The 17,794-nt window shown below is 50.6% G+C and overlaps 5 protein-coding genes across 5 annotated transcripts; 4 read left to right on the top strand and 1 right to left on the bottom strand.

Moving 5' to 3' along the window:
• Positions 1-856: 856 nt before the first annotated feature.
• Positions 857-1,757, top strand: ACHE_70914A (uncharacterized protein; the record flags this gene model as incomplete). The annotated part of the gene is made up of 2 exons (XM_043283301.1): positions 857-1,147; positions 1,260-1,757. 2 exons carry the CDS (start codon positions 857-859, stop codon positions 1,755-1,757), a joined length of 789 nt encoding a protein of 262 aa, XP_043140593.1.
• A 200-nt stretch (positions 1,758-1,957) lies between these two features.
• ACHE_70913S (uncharacterized protein) lies at positions 1,958-2,536 on the bottom strand (the record flags this gene model as incomplete). The annotated part of the gene is made up of 3 exons (XM_043283300.1): positions 1,958-2,063; positions 2,119-2,351; positions 2,405-2,536. 3 exons carry the CDS (start codon positions 2,534-2,536, stop codon positions 1,958-1,960), a joined length of 471 nt encoding a protein of 156 aa, XP_043140592.1.
• A 4,859-nt stretch (positions 2,537-7,395) lies between these two features.
• On the top strand, positions 7,396-8,541 carry ACHE_70912A (zinc-dependent alcohol dehydrogenase family protein; the record flags this gene model as incomplete). The annotated part of the gene is made up of 3 exons (XM_043283299.1): positions 7,396-8,254; positions 8,308-8,403; positions 8,450-8,541. 3 exons carry the CDS (start codon positions 7,396-7,398, stop codon positions 8,539-8,541), a joined length of 1,047 nt encoding a protein of 348 aa, XP_043140591.1.
• Positions 8,542-9,848: 1,307 nt separating this feature from the next.
• On the top strand, positions 9,849-11,660 carry ACHE_70911A (sugar porter family MFS transporter; the record flags this gene model as incomplete). The annotated part of the gene is made up of 4 exons (XM_043283295.1): positions 9,849-10,359; positions 10,413-10,867; positions 10,942-11,212; positions 11,278-11,660. The coding sequence occupies 4 exons, from the start codon at positions 9,849-9,851 to the stop codon at positions 11,658-11,660; spliced, it is 1,620 nt and encodes a 539-aa protein (XP_043140590.1).
• Positions 11,661-16,008: 4,348 nt separating this feature from the next.
• ACHE_70910A (proline permease PrnB) lies at positions 16,009-17,660 on the top strand (the record flags this gene model as incomplete). The annotated part of the gene is made up of 2 exons (XM_043283294.1): positions 16,009-16,065; positions 16,125-17,660. The coding sequence occupies 2 exons, from the start codon at positions 16,009-16,011 to the stop codon at positions 17,658-17,660; spliced, it is 1,593 nt and encodes a 530-aa protein (XP_043140589.1).
• Positions 17,661-17,794: the final 134 nt, after the last annotated feature.

The raw sequence follows: 17,794 nt of genomic DNA, 5'->3' as shown, positions 1-17,794 counted from the left end.
TGTCTTGGTTATTGGCGCAGTTAGCGCTATTGGCACGGTGGTCGACGGTCTTTTCAGGCCTGTTTCATCCTTCTATGGCCCTACCCTACTACGGCCCATGGGTGAAACCAGGCTGACGAGACCTGACCGACTTCCCGTTACCTGCTCCCTCTCCAGAGTGTGTCAGGCCGACCATGTCTTGCTGCAAACTGGTGATCTATCCTAGCACGCCGGCCTAGAACAGGCCAGTAAAAAACTAACCCAGCTGACTTACCAAATGGCCTTTTGCTCACACGACTACCAGGCGGTGCGCTGTGGATGACCATTGACAACTTCCATTACCTGGTAGAAACAAGCTTCGCAGTCAACCACCCATTTATGGCATAGCATGGCGGTGCACTGTGACAATCCGGGGGTGCAAGAGTGTGCAGTGTTCCATGGATCGAGCCTTAATGAATCTTACAGCACTCATCCCTAAACCCTTAACAATCTACATTACCGTACCAGTGGCCACTTAGGTAAGTACCCTTCTTCCAGCTGGGAAGATACCCTGTCCTTCCACAAGAACTGCTTCAGGTCGGATGGTTTTCAGGCGGGTTTCCCCCAAACGATGACTTGTTGGCTTCGCCCATTTACCCGCGGTTGTAAAGGACTACTGATCTCAAACACCACGTGGAGATCAGTCATCATCGCCCCGCCATGTTTCCATCATGCCCAATGCAAGCTCACTGGGGAGGAATGTACGTGGTATGGTCGCGTACGGAGGACGAAGGAGCCTAAACAACCAAGTACGGAAGGCGCGGCTTGCAAAGAGTCACATGACCGGACATACCTCCGTCAAAACTTTCTTTCTGACCCCGCGACAGACGAAAAGACCATGGCCCAGCCGTCCGCGGGAAGAACGCATTCCAACGTCAAAGGAGCCCCGGATTATGACCATGCGACTTACTGGGACATCAAGTTCGCGACCGGCCAGGATGTTGGCGAATGGTTGAACTCGGGCGACGCCGTGCTCGAGGCGGTTCTGGCGGGTTTGGAAGATCGGTACGGTGGCTCGGGGATGGAAATCGCCCCTCGAGCATTGCATTTGGGCCCTGGCATTTCGAAACTCGGGACGAAGTTACAGGAGGCATTTACCAGTCGCGGATGGTTAAGCAATGGCATTGTCGTGAGCGCCCCTTCGACCTTCGACAAGGATATATGGCTGTGACGGTGCGGAAGGATATGAGAATGGATGGTCCTGCTGATCGTACCTTACATGTCCCCTTTTCTCTGCCCAGAACGTGGATTTTTCCGCAGAAGCCGTCCGTCTGGGCCAGGAGGCCGAGAAGGACCAGCACCCCTCGCGCGCGATGCAATGGATCCGAACCGATCTCCGTTCCTGGACCGACGTCGCCAGTCTTACCCCCCTCGCCCCCTTCGACGTGATCCTTGACAAGAGCACGAGCGACGCCATCGCCACAGCCGAGCCGCAAGTTTTCATGCCGTCCCCGGACCCCGTTCTTTGCCCTGCCGTCCGGGAAATAGTCGAGCAAAACGGAGAAACTGAGCTGTCACCGGTTGAGGTGTTGGCGTTGCACCTTGTGCCTCTGACGCGCGCGGGAGCGACCTGGGCGGTACTTTCGTATTCGATGTCTCGGTTTGATAATATTCGGTATATTGGGCGATATTGGGAGGTCGCCTCGCGGACGCCGTTGAAAGCACCGACCGGGGGCATTTCGTCTAGTGCGCATACGCCGGAGGTTTTTCATTGGCTTTATGTTTTGCGCCGGATATAGTGTTCGTGAGATGGTGTAGAGACCCACGATCGGGTCGATTACAAACGATGCACCGGTCCAACTACAGCCGGGATTAGGATAGCAAGAAGATAGCCATGCAATAAGCTTCAAATTTCATGCTCGCATTCGTTATAACAACAACCAAATTAAACGCCATGTCCATGCAACCGTCACTTCGTTACTCGTGCAACCATCGGCTCCTAAATCCGGTTGTCCTCTGTGATTTTATAGTTCAGTTTCTTTCCCTCCCGACGCGTCTGATGCACATGGATACACGCCCGAATAAACAGCACCAAATGAAACACCCTGCGATCGTCAGTATTACCGAAATACACGGCATTGTGGAACGGGGAAAACGCACGCTGCGATCGGAGCCAAAATAGCGCCCACCCGCAGAACAATGAGACAGTAATCCGGCAGACCCAAACCAGCTGTGCCGGTGGTGGTGAAATAGAGCCCAATTGCAATGAGGCCCATAATACCGAGAATCAGCCATGACAGCAGGTCCAAGCCGAGGTCGATGCCGGGGTGGTGGTCGCGGTAGTCGAGGAGGAGGATCAGGTCGATGAGGGACCAGAGCGCTACAATGGAGAACTAGTAGATCGGGTTAGTTTCGTTGTTTGCCAAACGAAAAGAAGGAAGAGTACCAAGATAAGCCAGATCAACATGCCTTCCGGGAAAGCGTAGGAAAAGCAGATGATACTAAGGATATTGAGCAAGAGGGCGGGGATCCGGAGACCAAGGGAAATGCCCCGAGAACGACCATCGGAGAATGCCATGATAATGCGATATTCTGAAAAAAATGAAAAAAAAAAAAACAAAAACAAAAAGAGAGTGTGTGTGAGAGTGAGAGATTACAGAGATTTTGATTTCACGGGAATTGAGGATTCGCAGCTCTGCTTGAGATACTTCTCGACATGGTGGCATCGTCCATGATATTATAACTAATGTCGAATCAGCCCAATCAGCCCAGTTGAGGCGATGCATCTGCCTACCAGTGCCAATGCCTCTAAATCAAACCCATCCAGATCGCCTTGTACGAATAAGAGCCTTGTCTGGGTTGTTACCGCACAATTGGCCCCCGAATCCCTCGACGATGGTAGATGCGGCTGTGCGGACAAGGTTGACAGCTTGTCAGCCTCCGAATGTTGACGAATAGGGCTGCATGACAACACGGCGACAATTCAAATATCAAGAGCCTATTGATCCTGGATGCATCGGAATAACTCATCCATCAGCGCATGGGAAATTACTTACTGCTATGCCCTAAGAAGAACGCCCTAGAGTCCAGTACAGAGGGCACTAAAATAGTCGATATTCGCTCCACAACTAGCTACCGGAAATTCAGACCTGTACGAGTATAGTACTCTCTAGCAGCAATTGATTCTTTTCCTTGTCTTTATTTCTTGTGCCATACTCTGTACTCCGTACGACGGCTCTCAGTCCCAGTGATTCCTCCGAACCGTGTCGAAGCAATGTCTCCAAAGCAAGAGTCTACTCCTTGACAGGTGAGTCTAGATAGCAGTACCACGGAATCAGAAGCTGTTAAGCTTCCTCTGAACATACTTTCCTTCCGTTAGGCTTGCGATTCTTGCCGAAAGAAGAAGGCTAAATGCATCTCCTTAGAGGTCACCCAACCCACACCTTTGTAGCGCCACACCAGTTACGTTGTAGTGCGGAAACGCATCTGGTAAACAATTTCGTTGCTTTCAGGTACCGAATCAGAATCGGTGCGGCATCAACGACGGCTTGGGGGGATCAGCCCTCTGCTTGTCGTTGGGATATTCGACGAGGTTTTAAGTGATTTCAGGCGAAGAAGTAAGCGCGTCGACTTCCTCAAGAAAAGAAGAGATCAGTCTAGGATGGAGATTGGAAAATTTCAGCTAACCGGAGTCGCGGGATGCTGGCCCGGGGAGAGGCTCGCAAAGATTTCACGCGCGATCCAAAATGTTCGCACAATATCACTGGGAGACCCAATTTCCACCCACCACGGCCTGGAACATCCTCAACCAGATATCTGAGCGATTGATACATCCCGCGAGCCATAACCGCAAAAGCATCGTCTACCGACCTGTTCTACTTTCTCCGAAGGCCGCGATTAGAATGACGCCGTGGAATACGGAATACTTATACTAGTGCGCATCGCAGCAGACCACCTACCCCAGCTTCCGCTGGCAGGTCTCTGTGCGGTGGATGAAGTGGCTATGAGTTATAGCACCAAACGAGTCGTACATCCAGTGCCGCAACAACACCAATTTTGCGAAGGTTGAAATTCCCCTCTGGAATACAATACGAATCGCTATCCAATCCTGCTAAGAGATTGGGATCGGGCGTCATCTTCAGCCAGTACAGCCTCTCCTTTTCACGGATCATCCTTATGGAGGGGTTGTCACTCAGGGGAGGGTCATCGCTCCGATGGAGGTCAATACTCTGCACCATTCGCAGTCCCATGTTGGCAAACATACAGTATGCACTATGTGACGGTAGCTCGCTGCATAGTTGCGCCATGCCTACGGCCGATTTTATTACAAGTGAATCAGGGGGCTTGTGAAAGAACTGCCAGGAAAGGTCCTGGGCACTTTTCAGGTGCTCCCAAGCTGACTTGAGGTCCGTGTTGCTATAGACTGCACACTTCTTTGCTTTTCCATTTCACATATGCAAGCATAAATGGATCGATAGCAGGAGAGAGATTTGTCCAGGCGCCAGTCCTGAATTCCCATAGGTGAATGAAAGTATGCTTGTCGAAACACCGTAACTTCTTGTTGGCGGTATTGAAAAGGCCCATGACTAAAATGCGAGCGACTTTGGGGTATCTTTCCGCGACTTCAAGAAGCATAGGAGGTGACTCAATATACAATAATTGAAGTTGGGCGCGGTCGTCGGTGAAGCTCCCTTGGTGTAGGGTATCAACGAGTCACCTAAAAGACGTACGTGTCCATATTTTGGACTACAATCGCAATCACCTTTGGAAGTGAGTTCACCAAGAGTTACAGAATGATCCAAGGAATCTGTTGGTTGTATCGAGCTTCGTGGCAGTCCCGGTTCCTCGTCTCTGGTTTGCGGCTGCTCCAACTCTTCTAAGGCAGCAGCACTATACGCTGTCAGTAGTGGCATGGCAAGGTAAGGGTTAAAGACATACATATACTCTTCTGTTCGGGTATGGGTAGTGCGATAACTGCACCGTTTGAATTGTTTTCACATCACATTTACTCCTGCTCCGCCCGCATTCATCACAAGCCTAAGGAGTAAGGACAAGTAAGTGAATATAGAGTATAGTGCTCCAGAGCTCACTGGGTTAAATGGAAGCATTATTGCGTGGGAGAATTGGTGTAGTATCCACTGGCTGGTTGGTGGATGTTGAGACAGGCGATTCTGTTAAGAGGAAGGACTACGGAGTAACCACAGGGTTTGAATACCATGTATTCACTAGCTAAAAGAGCCACTAAGCTAGTCTATGGTCTACCCCTGCATCTAAGTTGCAACCGAAAGAAAAAAGAAGAATAGCTCGCAGTGCCCTGAGTGTGGCGTTTTAGACTGCTTTGATCGATATGTGTCAAACGGAGGCTTTCCTACAGCTCGCCATCATTGAGGCCGCGTCCACCTGGGGGTCTGGCTCAAAGTCATCCTCAGTCCCAGATGCGTCTTCAGATATGATTCGTGTCCTCATTCACATCCTGTGTCCTCTCTTCCTTCAGGAGGAAAGCAGGGCCAATCGTCCTGGCAACCGTACATTGTAGGGACGGAGATCCTTGTGGTAATCAATTCTCCATTACTCACATTCTTTCCAGTCAGGATGACTACAATTCACTTTTTGCGCGGTGTATGGTACCTTCCAGAGTAAATGTCCTACCAATTCAAGGTATCTCCCGGTCAGTATCCAGAGCAACTCTGTCTCCACCTCCATACGGAATACGCCAACGATCAACACAGGGTCTGTTGCGAAGCCAACGAAGATTTACGAAATTTGTCAGACCGCTGAATCCCAGCACGTCTCTATTTCAAAGCTATCCAGTGCTTGACTTGTATTCATGTAGCGTACACGACCCACCCCAGCACGTGCTTTGTAACATCAGCGAGTGTCGCTGCGATGCAGCTTTTCCGGTTTTGTGCAACTACGTAGGGTTAACATACGATAGTCGTTATGGTATGATAAGTGACGTTAGAGAAACGTGTCCCTCGACACGGCTTTGGTTGCGCAAACCTTCTTCTGTTACCCAAGCAGTGCCAGGGACATGTCTCTTCCATCGCTCGAGTGTCACTATGCAAGATCTCCACGAGACGGGATACGAAGGGCGAGGAATAAATCATTCGAGTGCAACGAGGTACTAGCGCAAAGACCTATAACAAGAAAACCAAGCATTAAACTACATCATAACTGTCATGAGCACTAGGCAAGGGATTCAAACCTTCCAACATCGATATCCAGGAAACCGGTCAATCCCAAGAAAACGGGTTGAGCGGCATTGTCGTCACAACTGTCACAGACTGCGAGTCAGAATCCTGGATATTTGGTTTATTTGGTTCAATAGGGCCTAGGCGTGGTCATGGGCCGATCCTGAAACGTCGAATGCCTGAGTACCGTGGTCGTAACTGGGACCACTCCTGCGGAACCGCGTGGAATCCGCCACTCACAAGCCTACTAGGTTCAATAAAGATACTCGAGCGCTTTACCTCCAGGATAGACTGTCATGAAATTCACACTAATTACACGCTATACCGTAGCCGTCCTCACTTGGCGAGCCCTAGTACAGGACAAATACGTAGTACGTATTTACTTTATCGGTATGCTAGTTATCTTATGCTTGTCTTGTTCTGAACAGAATGAGGATTACAGGGGTTTGCAAGTAGATTAGTACATTTTTACTGTTACTGTAGGTCGCGGCGGAGATGTGCACCAGAGTGGATGTCCAGCCATTATGGTGCAGAGCAGCTGTTCGATATCATTCACAAAATCTTGTGATATCTGAGGCTATGATAGGCTGAGCACAAGTATCAAGCATAGGCGTGAGTCGTGACTACAACGGTCGGCAGCATAACTGAGAGGACCGACAGAACGCCCAGACGTATTGACGTAACACCGGGACCAACACACCAAGTAAAGCAGATTCTATGCCGCTCAAGTGAACAAACACAATACCCAATATAGAAACCCCGCGTACCCCGCGAAGCTCATGTCGAGCATGAGCCGCCGACCAATAAAACGTGTCACCCCGCATTCCTATCTTATGCTTATTTGCATAACTGCATCCGAATTCATTCGAGCGACCCAGAATTCCAGTTGCAGAGACCGGCCCTCCCGAACGACACGGAGACTCGTATCGAGGTCGCTCAATTGCAACAAACGCACAATCGTCCAATCGGCCGAGAATAGCATCCTGTAGCAAACCAGCAAACCCCAAGAACGGTATCCATACATGGATCGTACTTGTGCGAGCGCGAAGCGGACGAAGGGATCCAGGTATCATAGGTGGCTGAAGGTACAAATGAAACCCTGCTTGTGTACGTGAGAGCGTCCTCGGTCGACCCCGCATCGGGGACTCCTCCGTATCGCACTCGTTCCGAGTAGCAGTATATATAGGACATGACCACGAGACTACGACGGTGCAACTACGCTCCAAAGTACAATCTGCACTACGCAATGGCGACAATGAAAGCCCTGGTGTATACCGCCCCCGGCACGATCGAGCTGCAAACCCGGCCGAAGCCCACGATCGAAGCCCCGACCGATGCCATTATTCGTATCCAACATGCTTCCATCTGCGGCACGGATTTGCACATCCTCAAAGGCGACGTGCCCTCGATCCAGCCCGAGCGGATCCTAGGTCACGAAGGTGTCGGGATCGTGGAGGAGATCGGTGCTTCCGTGAGCAAGTTCGCCGTCGGGGATCGGGTGTTGATTGCCAGTCAGACGTGTTGTGGAGGTTGCCGGTTCTGCCAGAGAGGGATTGTGTCGCACTGCGATGAGGGAGGATGGCGGTTGGGCCACCGGGTGGACGGGACGCAGGCGGAGTATGTGCGGATTCCACATGCGAACCTGTCGCTGCATCAGATTCCAGCCGGCATCCCGGGTCGGATTGCGATCATGCTGTCGGATGTGCTCCCGACCGGGATGGAATGCGGGACGTTGAACGGCAAGGTGACGCCCGGAGGCAGCGTGGTGATCATTGGGGCGGGACCGATTGGCGTCGGGTGTCTGTTGACGGCGCAGTTGTATTCGCCGGCGACGTTGGTGATGGTGGACGTGGACGAGGCACGGTTGGAGCAGGCACGAGCCATGGGAGCGCAGACGGTCAACACGAGAGCGCCGGATGCCAAGGAAAGGTTGGACCGACTGACGGACGGACAAGGGTTCGACTCGGTCATTGAGGCGGTCGGGATCCCGGCGACGTTTGAACAGGCACAGGAGTTGGTGGCGGTAGGAGGGTCAATAGCGAATGTGGGAGTGCATGGCGTCAAGGTCGATTTGCATATCGAGAAACTGTGGGATCGGAATATCAGTAAGCCCTTTTCCCTTTCTTCCGGACAAGCCGGCAGTAGTAATAGCGAACAGGCATCAACATGGCGCTGGTCAACGCGACATCGATACCGCGGCTGATGCGGTTGGTCCAGAGCGGCATGCTGGACGTGTCGAGTTTGGTCACTCACTGTAAGTCCCGGTCCCGCACGAAGGAACAATGCGCTAACCAAGATAGCGTTCCCCATGGTACAGGCGGACCAAGCGTACAGCACGTTTCAGGCGGCGGCTCAACATCGGGCGTTGAAGGTAACGATAGACATGGAGTAATCTCAGCATAACGTCAAGGCACAATTCTTGCAATCGGGCATGGGCCGAGTCGGGGTGAACCGGTACGCAGAGAGGTGTAATTTGCTAACAGGTGGAGGAGGGGAAATGAGCCAAGACGCTAGTGCCAGAAAGTGTCGCAAATAATGGCCCGTAGTGAAGCCGAGTAGAAGCCATTCAGATGCTCGGCTTGGGGGTGTGGAGGAAATGTGGGTGAATGCGGAGAGTGCAAAATAGACAAACCGAGCAAACAATGCAAACCCTCGCTTGGATCGCTTGCATCGCTGGATCCGGTTAGCGTAGCCGATTACTCAGGAGTCCGGGGAAGCCGGTGGCCGGAACTGTGTTTGGTTGTGGCTGTGGCCGACTGCCGAGTGGTTCGCCGATAACAGACCATGGCTGAGACTCCCATGGCGGGACAGAATATTCCAGTACAATATTCTAGTCATAGGTGTCCCCCGGTATACAGATGGTGTCTGGCATCTGTCTGGACGTGGCGGCTAAACGCAACCCCGACATTACCCCGGACCCACCGTTCACGATTCTGATTGGCTGGCCATATAGGCTGAAAACGTCGAGAATCTTCTTAGTCACGTTTGTTACATCGGTACGACAATACGGAGAATACAGACAAATACAACCATACGAGTACAGCCAAGATGCAGCCAAGCAGCAACAAGAATCGGCTCGGTCGGGATAGCGCTGTAGCTGTAGCAGTAGGTACACTCTGAACAGATGCCGCATATTGTGCTTCTACAGAGTAGACCCCGATGTCATTTCCCCGGATTTTTCTCACCGGTCGCCGTATCGGGTATCGCCACTCCCCAGGCCACTAAATCCCCGGTTTCCGCATCGGGCGTCACTCCGCAGGGTCTACTCCGGGATAGTACGTGAAGCACTGTATTGTTGCAATGCTCCATGGTGTGTACACGCTCCTAATGTGATGAATGCGTCAATACTATTCACAAGCATGCAGTCAATCCTGTTCAATAGTATAATGTCATAGTACGGAATGCCGAGCGGTTCCGGCCCGGACATCGCCCGATCTGATGCAGTCTGACGGCGTGACTCTCGTGGATTTCGACGCCTTCGGGTTGGCTCCCACTTTTGGGTCGACCCGTCTCCGTCTCCGGGTTGGCCACCGGCTTCCCCACGGCCTGAGATTTTTCTGTCCTTAAATATCCCGATCCCCGTCTGTCTGCGGCTTTTTTTGTTCTCTTTTTTGTTCACGGTCACATTCTTCCTCTCTCCTCTTCTTACCGGCTTACTCTCTTTCTTTTCGTTCTCTCCTATCTTTGTTTACGGTCATCATGGGCGTCGAATCCTCCGCCCATCATGGCGAGAATATCTCGCCGGCTCCTCAGCCCGAGTCCCCGGCTCAGAAGCCCATGGATGTCGGCGTCGACACCCACATTCCATGGCTGACCCTGCGCACCTTCGTCATGGGTGCGTTCGTCTCCATCGGTGGCCTGCTCTTCGGTTATGATACCGGTCAGATCTCTGGTTTCCAGGAGATGAGCAACTATCTGGAGCGTTATGGTGAACTCCAGTCCGACGGCTCCTATGCCTTCAGCACCGTCCGCTCCGGTCTGATTGTGTCTCTGCTGTCCATCGGTACCTTGATCGGTGCCCTCTGCGGTGCACCCCTGGCCGACTGGCTGGGTCGGAAATGGTCCATCACCCTCTGGTGTATCATCCTCAACGTCGGTCTGGTCGTCCAGATCAGTTCGCCCGCTGGCAAGTGGTACCAGATGGTCGTTGGTCGCTGGGTCACTGGTCTTGGCGTTGGTGGCTGCTCTCTTGTCGTTCCCATGTATCAGGGTAAGCTTCCTCCTTCCTCTCTTACTTATTGCCTGATGCTAATCGATTGACAGGTGAATCCGCCCCCCGTCACATCCGTGGTGCCATCATCTGTTGCTACCAGCTCTTCGTCACTCTCGGTATCTTCCTCTCCTACCTCATCAACCTGGGCACCGAGAACCTCGAGGGTAGCACCGCTCAATGGCGTATCACTCTGGGTCTGACCTTCCTCTTCGCCCTTGCCCTCGGTGGTGGCATGCTCTTCTTCCCCGAGTCGCCTCGTTTCGACTACCGTCACGGCCGCGTCGACAACTGCCGTCGCACCCTCGCCAAGTTCTACGGTATCCCCGAGAACCACAACCGCATCATCGAAGAGTTGAACGAGATCCAGGAGCAGCTCGACGCCGAGACGCAGGAACAGAAGTGGCATGAGTTCCTCACTGCTCCTCGTATGTTCTACCGTATCATCCTGGGTATGATCCTTCAGTCGTTGCAGCAGCTTACCGGTGCCAACTACTTCTTCTACTACGTATGTTCCCCCTTCCCCCCCCCCCCCCCCCCTTCTCTTCATAGCCTTGACCGTCCCCCGCTAATATCATCTAGGGTACCACCATCATGCAAGGTGCCGGTATCTCCAACAGCTTCGTGACTCAGGTCATCCTGGGTGCCGTCAACTTCGGAACCACCTTTGGCGGTCTCTACGTCGTTGAGAACTTTGGTCGTCGCAAGTCTCTCATCGTCGGTGCCATCTTCATGTTCGTCTGCTTCATGGCCTTTGCTTCCGTCGGTCACTTTGCCTTCGACCACGTCACCCCTGAAAACACCCCCGGTGCCGGTAAGGGTATGGTCGTCCTCGCCTGTCTGTTCATCACTGGTAAGTCATTCAACCTCCCAACATCATAAAGCCCTCAAGAGACTAACATGGGAAAAAAAAAAAAGGCTACGCCATGACATGGGGTCCCATGATTTGGGCGATTTGCGCCGAGCTCTTCCCCTCCAAGTACCGTGCGAAGGGTATGGCCCTGGCCACCGCCTCCAACTGGCTCTGGAACTTCCTCATCGGATTCTTCACTCCCTTCATCGCACACGAGATCGACTTCGCCTACGGCTACGTCTTCGCCGGCTGTCTCTTCTTCGGTATCTTCGTCGTCTACTTCTGCGTCATTGAAGGTCGTGGCCGTACCCTCGAGGAGCTCGACTGGATGTACGTCAACCACGTCGCCCCGTGGAAGAGCGAGTCGTATGAGATCCCACGCAACGAGCTTACGTACGACACCACGCCCCGGAAGGAACAGGAAGTGTCGCATGATGAGAATGCATAGACGCATTTCATGATTGATGTTTGTTTTTTGTATATATCGATTTGCTCGAATTTGCTTTCTTTGTGTGCCTTTTTTGATATCCTCTGTGTTGTATATAGACTAGACGTGGTATGTCATTTATCTTTTTACCACTACCGCATAGTCGTGATAGATTGCATAGATTTGAATTGAGCTACCTCGAATTCACCGCTTCTACGGAGTACAACTACAAACGACTTTCGCATGGACACCGGAAAATGGACACCGGAAAAAGAGAAAACTAACGTAGAACATAACCCATCTTCATTAAGGGGTAATACGAACTCGGAAATCCCAACAAATCCGGACACGGCAAATTCCCGTCCCCAGCGAAACCCGTCCATATCACCCACCGTCCACCAGAGAAACAATCCCATGTCACACCAAACCCCGTAGAAACCCCGATAAAAAAAACCCTCAGTAACCCTGCCGACCTCATTCCGAAGCCCTCCGTTCTCCGCATCCCATTCACAAGATAAAAGCGACCTTTGCATCCGAACTGAATCCTTCGGATATGTACGCGGCGGCTTGGTCCGAGTAATCGGGTAAATAGAGGATAATTGTCGTAACAAGCGCGGAGTACATACCGAGTATCCACTTTCCTTGATTAAATATCGTGCTCGGGGGTGATCTATTTTATATGGTGGGCAATAGCGTGGTTTTTTTTTTTTTTTGCCATAGTAGGCTTTCCTCGGAGTTTGGAAGCGCTATGTTCTTGAGACTGGTAGTCCCCGGCTTGTACTCTTTGGGAATCAGGCTGTTCGAATGCGAATCGGATCTTGCGAGTAGCGAGTAACACCGGTTTCACGTTTGTCATGATATGTCAATGCTACAATTCTTCCCTAAGTAATGCCTACACTACCTCCTGCACGGTAGCAATCGTCGGTTTTTCTTTTAAATCGACGAGGGATGGCTTTGTGTGTTCACGCAGTGGCCAAGATGTCGATGCCCTTAAACGGTACCCGTGTGCTCTCACTCTCTTGTATTCCACAAGGCATTTCTTGTCCATTGTCTTCTAACGTTTTAAATCAACTTCTCTGGCAGAGGGATTGGATCGCTTGCTTCTGGGCCGGGGTTCTCCGATTCTCGATGTAAATGCGCATTGCATGACAACTAGGCATATACAATGGTACGGTCCCAAGAGGAGTCGGTCCCAAGAGGACGTCCTATGGATAAGTGCTGCGCGAAACCATTCTGTAATCATTCTAGCAATATGATGGATTATCAAGAATCCAACGTTGGTGTGGTTGCCAGATGACCTTGTGGCTTTTCGTTATTTGGACGGTTATATACAAAGGATCTCATCTGTGGGCGTCCTTGGTCAGACACTTAACGTTGTATGATAGTACTCCAGTTTTTCAACTAGCATAAGAACGCTTCCTGGTTATTTAAAAACTCTTCAACGAGTGGGGGGTTTAATGTGCCCCAAACCATATTGAGGATAGAATATGGTTCGCTTAGTGATTTTTTGCTTTGGTTTGCCGAAAACCGAAGAGAGTTTACTCAATGTGTCGTACGCTTCTCCGTGGCTATACCATACCATGCATCCTGTGTAACAACGCTTCTTGGGCCGATAGTGCTCCAGTTCCAACACATAATGGACACATACTCTTCTTTTCAACCAACCAAGCTTTGAATAGAGAAACTAGACGATGCATGTGACCCGAGCAACCGAAGGCCTGCTGGTCCGAGAAGTATTATTCCATACGATGAGCAATAGTTTGGGCTTGCCATAGTTATGCCTTCTTTGTTCTGTAATTTCTCCTCTCGACCAGACTGCGGGGTGAGATAGGTGATATTTTGCAGAAACTTTATGCCGTCGTTGGTGTCATCCCAATCAGGGAAGTGTTGGTAATGTCGTTCTTTTCTTGTAGTGGAATGGCCAACAGGCGAAGTTCTCTTCTTAAGAGGGGATGCTGCTAGCGCAAGTAGCCCCAAAAAGGAGTTCAACCCCGGTTTTCCGTGTTTCTCTGGAAGGCTGTCGAGCCAACAATATCTCTCTCAGAATGTGCCATGTGATGACCAATCATCTTCGTTTTGCCCTATACTATATCTGCCTGAGATCTTCTCGATTCGTCTGAAGAACATGTGCAGGCTTTCGCACTTTGCTGTGATTTGGTACCAATTTCGTACGGGATAATAGGTTATCCCATTGGCACTTGGCACACTATGCTCCGAACTAGTGCTGGCATTCGACATGCCTAAAGAGTTGCTCTGCATCTTTGCATGTATGCGTACTTCCTTTTCATGTAAATAGCAATATCCATAATATCAAAGCGGTTGCTGTTTCATCTTCGACCATACATCCGACTCAAGCGAAGGTTTTTTCCAAAGAAGTATGCCAAAAGGCTCTGACATCTATTTGGACCTGAAAACACAACGTGGTTGCATCGCAAGCCAGTATACTTGATAATTGGGGATCTCATAAATTTGGTCCCGGGAGAAAACATGTAGTTTATTGTTCACGAAGTTCGGTGACAGAATTGAACGAAGAAAAATTACACTTTCCATCGTCCTTGTATTAGTTGGTTTTCCAACTCGCTTCGTCTGGCATAGGAGTGACCTTATAGGTTTTTTTTTTTTTTTTTCCGCGCCAGACATGTAATCGACATTCTGTTCTTGCTTTTCTCGTACATACAACGAGACAGCCTGGGCTTCCGGTTAATCATGCATTGATTTTTAATGGGCGAGGGGTCTGTAGTTATTGTGGGCCTCTAACCCGTACCCTTACCCTAGTCGTAGAACCCGAACAAAGAGATTTTATGTAGGACAGACGACATTGTGGGTGGCACGAAAAACTGAAAGAAAGTCGATCGATCTTTATTGAGCAGATCCTGTTTAGCCTTCTAGTATGCCTGCAATGGATAAAGGACCATATCTCTTTTTGCTTTTCAAACCTAAGGGTTAAAGGGCGATAATTGATTTTGTAAGTCCAGGCTTACCGTAGCCGAAAAGCAATACAGGAACAAGCAACTTGCAACTCAAGGTGCTCAAAAAAAAAAAGGAAAAAGGAAAAGATCCCGTTAATAGTCGCCCATTGAACTACCACGTCTTCCCTGGTTGTCGTCGCTCTATATATTAGCCATATCCGTGATTCAGCCTCGACTGTATTTTGTAAGTCTCGCCCTTTTTCGGCTTACTCTTGTCAGTTAATTCAATTTGACCATCGCCTGCGGGCTAGATGTTCTGGGCCAGTGTGCGAGAAATCCGGTATAGTCTTTCATTGGGGCACCGATATTTGGATCGACGTCTTTTGTGCTTGATACACCAATATATATTCATTTCATCTTTCAGCAGTAGGTCAGAATTTTATCGGTTAACAGACGAGAAAACTTATAAGCTAGAGGAACGGATAACTTTTCGCAGGATTGCCGAGCTCTCGCCAGATGTTCTAGGCATAGATTCTGTAATATGTGCGAGATAATGAAATGCACCTCAAATAGCGCCGATGGCAAGTTGTATGCATGTCGAGGAAAGTTATTGATGCTAGGTATATCGAGGCACTCTTGTGTTTTGATCAAGAAGATAGTAAACTGGTAGATGAGGACTTTATGGAAGAGGATGAAAGAAATCGTGATAGGACAAGCTATGGTAAGACTAAGAGAGAGGAGTCGGAAGAGACGAGAGTGAAGGAATGACGGTGGATGGATCTTTGATTCGGGATGCCGAGTTCGGAGTCTCTACGATGCCGAGAATATCAACTGATAACCCGATTCAGGATGAGACTGGTCCTTAGCAGAACGTAAGGACATACCGGGATTAATTTAGCTATAATTATGCTTCTGTCAAGATTTGTTTTGTTCTCAGATACAGGATGTTCTCACGGCGTAATTAAAGCGCGAATACTCCTGTGTGTACAATCGAACTGACCCATCACCGATGTCTATTCATGTCGATGTCTACGATTCAGCCAAAGCCATAATAGACTACTTTGACGCACAACAAATGATTAACCCGTACCTGAGCCCCAAAGGTAAGCTTATCTCGAGAATCTACCGCGGGAATCTAAATCGCGCAACCATATCAGATTAATATCAGATTAACACTTCCTTATCGGGTATAGCCATGATATGCAACACCGGTGCATCAAGATAAGATTAGATAGAACCGTTCTAGCCTTCGGGGTATTATCGAGGATAACACACGATTATCTCGCTTGCTATTGCCGTCTTATTGTTGCCAAGATGTCACGGTCATGCAGAATAACACGGGACATACCCCGCATCTTATCTCGATGGTGATAGGGCTGCTATCACGACACGCTTGAATAAATAAACCTTGTTCTCCGTATCGATGGTCGGTCAGTATGGCAATGTCTGAAAAGTCCACTATGGGGGACAAAGGCGGCCCTCTTCAGGCCATCGTCGAGGCAGACTTATTGGATGAGGTATCCTCACTATACAGATTGAAAGTACATGCAGAAGTACATGCAGCTAACGAATACAGAGATACCAAACCACCCAGCGAGGCCTCAAAAACCGCCATGTCCAGCTCATCGCCCTCGGCGGTACGATCGGTACCGGACTCTTTGTGGCCTCCGGCCAGGCAATGGCCATCGGAGGACCCGCAAGTCTACTCGTTGGTTATATCATCATCTCGGTCATTATCTACTCGCTGGTCACCGCGGTTGGCGAGGTCGCTTCGTATCTACCGGTCCATGGCGCGAGTATGAGTTATCACGGCTTTCGCTACGTGTCGCGCAGTCTGGGGTTTGCGATGGGATATCTGTACTGGTACTCGCTGGCGATTCTGATGGCCTACGAGTTGACGGCGTGCTCGTTGATTATTTCCTACTGGAATACGAGCATCAACGTCGCGGTGTGGATATCGATCATGCTGGTTGTGGTGGTTGTGCTCAATTTCCTGCCGGTCCGCGGATACGGCGAAGTAGAGTTTTGGTTCGCCGGTGTCAAGATCATCACTCTACTAGGGCTCTTCTTGCTGTCGTTTATCCTCATGCTGGGAGGTGGCCCTGATCACGACCGGAAGGGCTTTCGGTATTGGAACAACCCGGGCGCGATGAACGAGTACCTCGTCGGAGGCAATGCCGGTCGCTTCGTCGCGCTCCTAGCGACCATTCAAAAAAGCAGCATCGCATTTATCTTTGGCCCGGAATTGATCGTCCTCTCCGGATCTGAAATGGTCTCGCCGCGACAGAACGTCTCCCGCGCGGTGCGCAACTTCGTCTACCGTCTGGTCTTTTTCTACATCCTCGGAGCCTTGGCCATCGGCGTCATCTGCCCGTCCAACGACAGCAGACTCACCAGTGGTGGCGCAGGAGCTGGCTCTTCGCCGTTTGTAGTGGGAATCAAAAACGCTGGAATCCCAGCACTAGACCACATCATCAACGCAGCGATCCTGACCAGCGCATGGTCAGCCGGAAACGCATTTTTGTACATGTCCTCGCGATCGCTATACTCACTAGCGGTATCCGGTAACGCACCCAAGGTATTCAAAACGTGCAATCGCCGTGGCGTTCCATACTACGCGGTCGGCGCTTCCTCGCTCTTCGCAGGTCTGGCCTACCTCTCCGTCGGCAGCTCGAGCTCCGTGGTATTCAACTGGTTGGTAAACTTTACCAACACATCCGGCTTCATTTCATGGACATGCTGCTGCATCGTGTACTTCCGTTTCTGTCGCGCAGTCCAAGTCCAAGGCATCGAGAAACCGTACGAGAGCCGTCTACAGCCATGGGGCGCCTACATCGGCATGGCAGGCTCCATCCTCCTCATGCTCATCAATGGCTTCACGGTATTCTTCCCGTCAGAATGGTCCATCAGTAACTTCTTCACGGCGTACATCGGCATCCCGGCATTCCTTGCGTTGTACTTCGGCCACCGGATCGTCTATTGGCGCGATCCGTGGGCGTGGAAACCAGAGGACGTGGATATGCAGACCGGATTGCAGGAGATTCTTGAGGCCGAAGAACCGCCGCGACCTCGGAGGACGTTGAAGGAGAAACTGAGTGTCTTGGTCGATTAGCCCTACGATAACGTCATGGTGTGTTCATATCGCGATCGATAAGATAAGCTGATAATGATAATGTGATAAAATGCTACGTATCGGGGACCGGCGCAGTCCGTTGTATAGCAACAGTAGATACGGTGAATATAAGT

The sequence above is a fragment of the Aspergillus chevalieri genome, chromosome 7 (assembly GCF_016861735.1).
Source record: "Aspergillus chevalieri M1 DNA, chromosome 7, nearly complete sequence".
Classification (NCBI taxonomy): domain Eukaryota; kingdom Fungi; phylum Ascomycota; class Eurotiomycetes; order Eurotiales; family Aspergillaceae; genus Aspergillus; species Aspergillus chevalieri.
The sequence above is the reverse complement of the archived record's forward strand: the minus strand, read 5'-3'. Positions and strand labels throughout refer to the sequence as shown.